Below are 9,607 nucleotides of genomic sequence, written 5' to 3'. Positions count from 1 at the left end.
CGGGTGCCTGGGGGCCGGGCGCGGGGTGCCCTGGCCGCGGGGTGTTTGGAGGCGCTGCTGGCCCCAGCCTGTGTTTTGGGAAGAAAGCAGCAGGCAGCTGCTCCCCCTACTGCCCCTCGCCGGCACTCATAGCTGTCCTGGAGAGCCCCGCTTCGTTTTCACGCGTCTGGGTGCACCTGGGGGGTTTTGTTTTCTTTCTCGGTGCTTCTCTACACGGGTGTGCAGAGCTCTTGCAGGAAAGCACCGAGAAAAAAAAGAACACCTTTGCACCGGGCACAGCTGTCTGCTGTTCACGCCACAATAATCACAGCAGAAACCTAAGGACGTTAGAAAAGCAGTAAAAACTCTGCAGCGGCATCAGTGTAGCCACGCCTGAAGACGCTCTGCACCCCGAGTGGGTACGCAGCAGGGTCCAGGGGTGCCCCCAGAAAGGAGTGGCCCCTAAAAGGGCACCTGGTGAGTGGGTTAGGGCTTTTCATCCCGAAGAGAAACAGCTGGAGGAGTTGGGGATGTGCTGAAAGTCTGTAAAAATCAAGAAAGATCCAAAGGTGGCAGATACAGCTTGATCTTTTGCTGCTTCTGGTGAAACGAGAAGTCTGGAGCATGAAACTCATGAGTCAAAACAAACAAACAAAAAAAGACTTTGTAAGTGGAGTTCCTTCCTAAATCCTGTTTGTTTTCTGTCCCTGGCTTATCGCCACTGGAAACCTTTTGTTAAGCTTAGTGTAAATACCACCACACGGGTGCAGCCTGCCTGGCACAGGAGTCGTGGTTGCCAGAAGTGCTGCAAGCCACTGGAAAATGCTTTTGAGATGTGAATCGTTCTCATGTGGCCTCTGAAAGGTTAAAAAGCTCTGGGCTGGAGTTCGTGAAAGTATATCCTAAATAGCTGTATGTCTAAATGAATTACTTCTCTAATGGCATTTTTATCCCCAGTTGGCTTCCTGGATAATCCAACGTACTCTGATAGTTACAAGGAGTAAGCAGCTGGCAGTTGGCCACCTGAGACAGCAAAAATAGAGCAGGATCTGGGCTATGAGCCCCCGCTGAGGCAGTGCTTGTCTCACTCGCTGAGCGGTGTCCATCCAAACATCACCAAGTGCCTGTGAAGATGCTTCAAAACTGGGGCTTTTCTCCCCAAACAAAAGTGTCTGCTCAGCCCCAGTATGCTGCTGGGTTCTGTCTTTGACCTGGAGAGGTTCTGTGCACCGTGTCAGTATGCTCATGATGAAATCCAAGAGTTGCCTGTTTATCAGATTTCTTAGCAAGTCTTGTTATATGTGGCATTTTTATAACTTCACAGCCCATATCATCAAAAACATCATGTAGTTGGAAAATAAAACAAATGTTTCAGTGTTGCTAACCTCTGAAAGGTGGTAAGAATCAGCTGACTTACCCATGAGGTTAGGGTAGGGTCTTTCATCAGATGATTGCTGCAAAGAGTGAATCTCAGTATAAAAGGTGCACAAAAATCAAACCTCACTGAAGAAAACTGATTGCTAAAAGAGCTGTCTGCTGGAGCTGAGCAACAATCTTGCCTTTTTCAGAAGTGACCCCTCAGAATATTTGGAGCTTGATTCCCATGTTGCTTTGGATACCACATAAAAAAATTTCTTCCATTGGACTATTTTTTTTTTTCTTTTTTTTCTCACAGAAAAGAGTACATCAATGGGGTTGGCCAGACCTTGCACTCAGGTAATCAGTCACAGAGGCACAGGGATTCATTAGTGTTGCTAATTGTCAACTGCAGGGGAAGGCCTATGGGAGAATGTGCAGTGAATCTGAGAACCAATACCAGAAACAGTCATCACTATTAAAGTTATGATTTCCTACCGATATATGGGTTACCCTCAGTGGCTCCTCTACCTTCATGGGTCTCACTTACCTCAGTTCAGTTGTGTATGAGCAAAAGAAAGAGGAAGAAACTCTTGGAAGTTTCAGGGCTCTTTTTTGGGGGGGACTGCTGGATTTTTTTCCTGCCTCTTAACTTTCCAGTGCTGACTGGTTTGGTAGGTTGCTTGATTTATTTTTATCAATGTTTTTTTCTTTTTTTTCCTTCCTTCTTAGACCCTGAACAAACTGACTCAACATCTTCATGCAGTCAGTATTCAGTAGCCTAAATTATGCATAGCTGCAGCAGCTCTGTAACAAAACTATTAATGAATTTTTGTATAATAACTGCCCATATACAATTCCATATTTTTTAACAGCAGTTATGTGTGGCACTGTGTTAGAGTCTCAGTGCTTTCTGACTAGATGAGGCAAGGTCAAAGATGACTGCTCCAAGTGAAGAATATGCTCAAAGAAAAGGAGGCCAGTCTGATTTCAAAGGCCTCTAGAAATTGAAGGAGAAGAATGAATGGGAGTAAACAAGTAATGAATCTCTTTAAGTGGTTGAAGGATCTTAATTTGTCTTCAAGATGCCTGAGCATTGGGCAGTGTCCATGTAAGAGGAGCTCTTGCTGACATGGTATTGTCTTTAAAACCTAAAATAGTAGGCCCCAGAACACAGGGGTAATGGAGAAGACAGGTTTTAAGCAAAAAAAGTCAGGAGAGATACATAAAACATCTATAACTGGTGTAGCCGTTTTATGAGTCAAGTGGCTGTTTCAATTTTCACCACCATCAAAAATCTTTTAACTGTTATTATTTCACTGAAATAAAAGGAAAATGTGGTAAGTTATTCTTAGAACTCAAAACTCAGACACCTAATGTAGGTAAAATCCAGCTGCAATACAGTATCCTTATAAATCTCATTTTGGGACACATTTTGAGTAATACATTTCTGCTGGTTTGGGTGCACTCACTGTGTAATCACCTGATGGCCTTCATCCTGAGCTGACTTCCATGGCATAAAACCCTTCTTGTCACTCTGAACTAGTTTAAGTTTCCACTGTATCTAGTGGGTTATCACTTTGTGCTGTGAAACAAGCACTAACCTTGCCTCAGAGCAACAGCGTCTGGCACTGGCAGAGCTCTCTCAGAGCAGAGGGTGCCTGGAGTGGCTGGTGAGTTGATGTAATTTTCCCCCTCCTTTTCACTAAATACCGAAAATGGTTTCTACTGTCCTTCCACAGTGCCTATCTGCTGCTCTTCCACCTGCTGACTGCACATGCAGGAGCAGGTCCTGCAGGTGTTTTCTTCAACACAAGGAAGAGAGAGGCTGTGTCATGGGGAAGGGGTTGGGATGGTTCCCTGTGCTCTGTGCCTGAGCTCTTATCAAAGGTGTCTGACGAGGTGTTGCATCCCCCGTGACACTGCATCACTCCCACATCAAACCTCAGCCCTGAAGGGTCACAGATCAAGAAGACCCTGCTTTGAACCACCTTCCAAAGCCCTGCTACCAGAGACAGCACAGGCCCATGGTGTGTAGACATTACAGACCCAGGTGAGGGTGACTTCGGCTCAGGAAGTGAGCATCAGCTGTTTGCCTCTGGACTAATTTTTCTGTCCGCTAGAGAGCACTCAAATACAACCTATAGATCAGGGATGGGCTGCTGGTGCTAACTGCTGTCCCCAGCTCTATCTCATCCTTTGGGAGTCAACTGCCCAGCTCCTGTCTGGCACTGTTCACTCTCACAGACGATCCCACTGACTCCAGTCTAACTCTCAGCTCATGCTCAAAACCTGACTCTGGAACCAGTTGCACTGGGATTTTCTACAGAGCTGAAGCCAGTCAGTGATATGACCGTGCCTGAAATTAGGGCTGATATTTATACTAACTTTTTATACACAGTTTTACTCCCAGTAGCTAAACTAAGCCTTTCACTGACACATAGCCTGGAGGAGCTTTCTCAACCACCTTCCTCAGCATGAAGAGGGTTGTAGGGGACCAAGTGAGAGTAGGATGAAAAAGGCGGAGAAGAAAGAAATGATAGAGGTTAGAAATCAGCAGCCTACAGCTCTCGTTCTCTGTGACCTCTCCCTGCATTAGCACAGGGCTTTTCTTCCAGAGAATAGATCATTCTATATCCACCAACCTGGAGCAGGACAGGCAAGGAAATACAGGGAGAAATGATGGAAATGCAGCAACCATCCCCCCCGCCCCTGCTCAGAAAGGGGCACAAACACATTTACTTTCCTTTGCCAGACTGTGACTCGAAAGGTCTCCTCTTGGCCCTCTTGTGGCAATCTGAAAAACGCGTGAAAGAAGTTTGCAAGGACTTGGGCAAACACAGGTGGCTTGGGGTCTGCCAGGTGGCTGCAGAGTTTATGATCTGACACCTGTGAGATAGCCAGGTCCTCTGCAGAGCTTATGGTCCCGTGCCTGGGAGATAACTGACAACCAGGGCCTGGCCTCCTTGGGAAATGGCTTGGTGCCAAATTGGGGACCCATTTGGTGAGCAGGCAATGGGGAACACAAGCAGCGATAAGTGCATTGGAGGGCAGCTGTAGTTGAGATCCCAGACCTAAGGGGTGAAGGGGATGGTCCTTCCTATCCCTTCAGCTCTGGCTGAAGGGACACAGATAAAGCAGGTTTGAACCAGGTAACCTTTAGCCAAATGTACTGGAGGCCTGCCCACCAGCCATCTTCTGCAGGTCCCGAGTTCCCACACGGGTTAAATCAAGGAAGAAAAACCTCCCAAAGCCTGTTAAAATAGAGCAGTTTGTGGCTGGGGTCTGTTCATTCTGTTCAATGCAAACGGACTGCAGTCCTACAGTTTAATTCCTCTCTGTTCCCCATGAGGGCACAGGGGGATGGGGGTCTCCATCAGAGCCAAGGTGTGACCCCATGAACCCGTCCCAGGGTCACGTCTGTCTCCCGTGCACTGAGCAGGGACCAGCTCCTGCAATGCTGCATCCCTGCCTGGGTGTGTTTCTTGGCAGCTCGTGGATTTGCTTTTCATCTCCCCCAAGACAGCAGGCGAACAACAGTGAGCTTATACACCCAGGGGGAATTATCCACCAATTTTTGAATCCCTGGCAGAGGACTCTGCCTGTAATCATGGCAGGATTAGGAGAAATCAGAGCCCTGCTTAGGGTATAGTAAATAAAATGGGGAGAAAAAAAGCAAGGGCAGGGGAACATATTTAAAAACAAAATAAATTTGCTATGAAAACATAGTTTAAAGCTGAACATGAAACTTTTTTTCAGCCTTCATTCATCTTGGGAGAAATACAATATTATTTAATTACTGAAAAAGTCTGCACTAGAATAATAGGATTCCAGTTAGATGACCAGTCACTTTATCAATCCTACCATTATTTGTTTTCAGATAACAATTACAAAACCCAGATGTGAACCACTAGGAGATTTTATATTATGACTGGGCTTCTCTGTGAATTTCAAAGGTAGCCAAAATGGTAGATTTAAAGTTCATTCTTGTCCATATGATGTGATAAGGTTGTTGATAGCCTGTCAAGGCAGTCTTTTAATCTACACACCTCCTAAACTCAGGATAAATTTATTCTGGGGAGAAGGGAAGAGAGTTATATAGCTGTTCTTCATTATGCCTCATGCTTCCCCCCACCGCCTTTAAACAGTTAACCTGTAATACGATGAGCCACATGTCAGGAATAATCTAGTAGAAACCATAGGTAATCCCTGTGGAAAGATAAACCTGGCTCTTGACCTGCTGCAGCCCTGGAATTAAAATTCCACCTCTCTTAAGTTTGGGGGTCCTAGGTAAATCATGGATAAATTTCATGGTAGCCACTGAGGAAGAAAAGATGAGATTTCCTGGTTTGCCCCAGTTTAGTAAAACCAAACCTTAAAATATAGAAAATCGTCTATATAATTCAAAAATCACATCTACACTAGATAAATACAGTAAACTTTTTTTTTTTTCCCCCCAAAGAAAAGATAGTTTATGTGTTGATGTTATGTAGTTGATTCTTTACATAGGTGCAACAAAAACTGTATTTCCCCAGGTCAAGGAAAAGTGAAGGAACAGTCAGTAATTGCACAAGTTTCCAGGTAGACTTCTAAATATGTTGGCAAGTTTTTCAAGTGCTTCTTCACCACACACCTGACCTAAGCTGCTGCCCAAGGACTGTACCTTAGTTTACCTCACTCCCACCAAATGAGCTTTGGAAGTGTTTATGTCCATGCTAATTTATTTGGTTGGAGATGAACAAGATGTGCATTTTCCATATTACTAAATTATTAAGGTCTGCCTGGCTTTGGTGCTGTTTCCTGATTGCTCATTACCTGTGTGAAATGTGGAGATGATTCCCTTGATGCAGATCCTGCCTGCAGGAATAAGAAAAGGGGTTCTTGAGGGGGTTCTGAGGTTCATGCAGACCCAGGTTCCTCTGCTGAACTACCCATCGCAGCACAGTTCCAGCCAGTCAGGTTAGAGCTGGCCAGATTTTGTTCCTCCTTTTAAAAATTAGAACACTTTTCAGGGACATTGTTGGAACAATTACTCTATTTTATGAGTGATTCTAGACCTGACTGAAATTATCCCAAAATTGAAAAATTTCAATGTTCTGAATTAGTAAGAAAAAGAGAAGGGGTGAGAGGTGAGAGGGTGTTAGTATGTTATTCTCCAGCATCTCTTCCGAAAAAAAGGTGTATGCTATTGCTCTGTCTGTTGCTCCATGTGTCTGCCAGTCTAAATGTCTGCTCCCCACCTAATAACATTGTAATAACCCAATGGTCAGTTTTAACCAAAACACAAAAGAGGAGATGGCTGGACACTTTCAGCTCCTCCAACTATTGTACAGACCTGACAGCTCGATAGGTGAGAGGCTGGCATTTGCATCACTCTAAGGGAAAGACTGAAGCATAAACTCAGCAGATACCTGTTTGGTTTGGCTTGCCAGTAGGCCAGTCACTTGTGTACCTCCAGCGTGGGCGGGAAGTATAATGCAAGTACAATACAGAGTTTTTGTAACCTGAGTTACACTAGTTCTGCTGCTCTGTTTACAAGCCAAGATAACTTGGTGTTGTGCTATGTCTGCATCTCCTGGCAGATGTCTTGGACTTCTGGTACATCTCAATTTACAGTGTCTATGTGCAGGCAATGAAATGAGCCCTAAATGGCTGAAATTCATGATTAGAAGTAGGTGTCACCATGTTGGAGCCCTCATGTGCATTAAATATGTATGCACTTATTACAGTAATTGAAAATCAAATCAAGAACTGTCTCCGGAGCTAAAAGAGTGATAGAGCTGTTGCGTGTCTAGCAAATCTCACATTTACATTGTAGATGAAGTGAAATGAATTCACCCTAAATGCTTCCTTATCACACTTCTCCAAAACAGTAACTACTAAAATGATACTTATATGGGTGTCAGAGTTTTTGTAGAAATGAATGATTGTCCTTCAGGAAGATGGAGAAAAATACAGCTGTAGAGATAAATGTAGCCATTTATGGTACAGTGGCATAGCACACACTTTGGAGATTTTTCTCATGAGTCAAGTTTTCAGCTTTCCATTATGCAAGGAGAAGCAACCGCCATGTGGTTAGGGAAACAATCAGACTGAGGAGAATGGAAATGAAGTCACCTTGAGAGACCACATTGTTCTAGCTGGTCCTACAACAGCTGCATTCATTCCTTCTTCATATGACTGGAGCCTCTGCTGAAATCTGTCACTCAGGTGTTCAAAGCTACAATTGCAAAACCAGAATGATAAATGCTACCCAGGCATTACACAGTCAAATGAATTGGTCTGGCCTGTGCTGAGCTGGGGAGCAGAAAAGGAGCCCTAGGAATCGTGGAAAGCTGATTGCGTGGAAGGTGCTCTTCTTTCCCAAGACTCCATCAGGAATGCCCATAATGACCCTGTGCAAGGTTGGAAATTCACCTATAGTATTTTCTCAATCTTTTGCCCAAGCTGCCTGTCTGTTACTACAGAGAGGGAAAATGGGAGGGAGTGTGGCTGTCCCAGCACCCCAGTCAGTGCTGCCTTAGGTCCATCTCCAGAGGAGTGCTCTTCATTGCTCTCGCTGCCAACTTCTCAGCTCCCCACCAAATACCAAAGGTCTGGACCTATCTTTCCTCAAAAGAAAAACCATTGTTTGCTGGATAGCTTAGGTTCACCCCAACCTTGCTGGAATAAGCTTTTGAAGGAATGAAGGCAAGGCTATGGACAGTCTTGAGAATGAGCTAGGTTGCCAACGCAGAAGCCCATCATCTACCCTGCCCTGGTCTCCAGGGTCCCCAGGGCTCCATTTACACAAGTAAATTAAACAATGCCAGAGAGCAATGGCACACTGTGACATTGTTAAAAGGATCCCTGGCGTGTTTTCAGCCTAGGGCTGTGCTGAATGATTCCTGTTGTTAAGACAGGTCAGGGACATTCTCCAACAACAGCCTGTACGTGGCCATGAGCCTTGGAGGCTAAGGGAGTTTAGCCATGTGGACAGGGACTGATCCACAGCAATTAACCTTGGTGCCAAAGAGTGGTCTGCAAACATTTAATTTACCTGTATAGATGTAATCTAAGTGGCTAGCTCTAATTGCACAATTAGGTCTACCCAGAGAGCTCATGGGACAAGTCTTTACATTTGCAACCTGTCTTATACATACTGTATCCACAAGTCATCACTGTACAGAGGAAAAACTACTGAGAAGATTCAGAGCTGGATTCACTTGCAATTTCCACATTACTAAATCATCAAGGCCCAGGAAGAGCTTTAACTGTCCTTGTGCCTTTGGCTCTTATTAAAACTGTCAGCCCAGACTTAATCCACGCTGCAGGGTAAGGCCCTGCAGAAAGGACAGAGGGAGAATTTAACACCTCCTTGTTCCAAGTGCAAAGTGCTCGTTAGAAAACCAGCAGCTGCCTGCTGGACAATCATTTCATTTCATACAAGAGTCAATCACATCAGATGATTCTCAGCTGCACTGTTTTCTGGACACAGAGTGAGGAGCACAAAATGACATATTTTGACTTACTAAACTGGTGGGATCAATGTGTGAACCACAGAAGTAGTCAGAGCTCCCCGTACACTGCTGAAATCACTCACGCATTGGTGTGTTCTTCAAGATTTTCTTCAGTATCAGAAAGTCTCATCTTAAGTATTTTTATACTAAATTCTCATAAGGAAATCTGCTTTGTGGAGGTGCTAAAGTAGGCACCTGGGGTTACTCTGCAGGGTGCCCAAGACAGCTCCGTTGTGCTGGTAGATGGGGTAGAAGGTGTTTGGACAGCCCCACTCTTTTCTGAGAAAGTAGCTGGAGGCCCATATGTCTCAGATGGCACCAGATTAAGCATCTGAGATGGCCTCGGGTGTCTGAACCTGCACGCGAGTGTTTGGGTGGGTAGGAACAGGCATGAGGGCAAGGCAAATTGAGCATGTTGCCTGCATCGCATATTAAAGGCAAAAACTTACATTACTTAAATACTAATGTCAGCATACCCACAACAACTTGCAGTCTCTGTGAAGAGCTGTAGATGGACAGTTGTGAACACGTGCCACTGTAATATATTAAGAAAGCAAGGTCGGTTGTTGCTAATAGGGATTTGACATCCCACCCAGTAATGTGTGTCTGTGGCTTTGTCCATGCAGCTGTGTGGCCAGAGGCCTGCCTCTAACTCTGGTGGAAGTACTAAATGTGCAGGGACTGCAGGATTTAATACATTGCATATATCTCCTCTTAATACATCTCTCTAGGCAAAGATATGCAGGCCAAAAGCTTGTTCTGAATTATATAGT

At 44.8% G+C, this 9,607-nt stretch overlaps 1 protein-coding gene across 1 annotated transcript in view; it reads right to left on the bottom strand.

The window, feature by feature from the left end:
* Positions 1–8,964, bottom strand: part of HS1BP3 (HCLS1 binding protein 3) — a 63,125-nt gene extending 54,161 nt beyond the window's left edge. The window contains exon 1 of the mRNA XM_026846484.1: positions 8,918–8,964. Within this exon, the coding sequence (XP_026702285.1) occupies positions 8,918–8,964 (47 nt within the window). The remainder of the gene's footprint in view (positions 1–8,917) is intronic.
* Positions 8,965–9,607: the final 643 nt, after the last annotated feature.

The sequence above is a fragment of the Athene cunicularia genome (assembly GCF_003259725.1).
Source record: "Athene cunicularia isolate RWA chromosome 3 unlocalized genomic scaffold, athCun1 chr3_part1, whole genome shotgun sequence".
NCBI classification, from domain to species: domain Eukaryota; kingdom Metazoa; phylum Chordata; class Aves; order Strigiformes; family Strigidae; genus Athene; species Athene cunicularia.
Note: the sequence above shows the minus strand (reverse complement) of the source record. Positions and strands in the feature narration are given on the sequence as shown.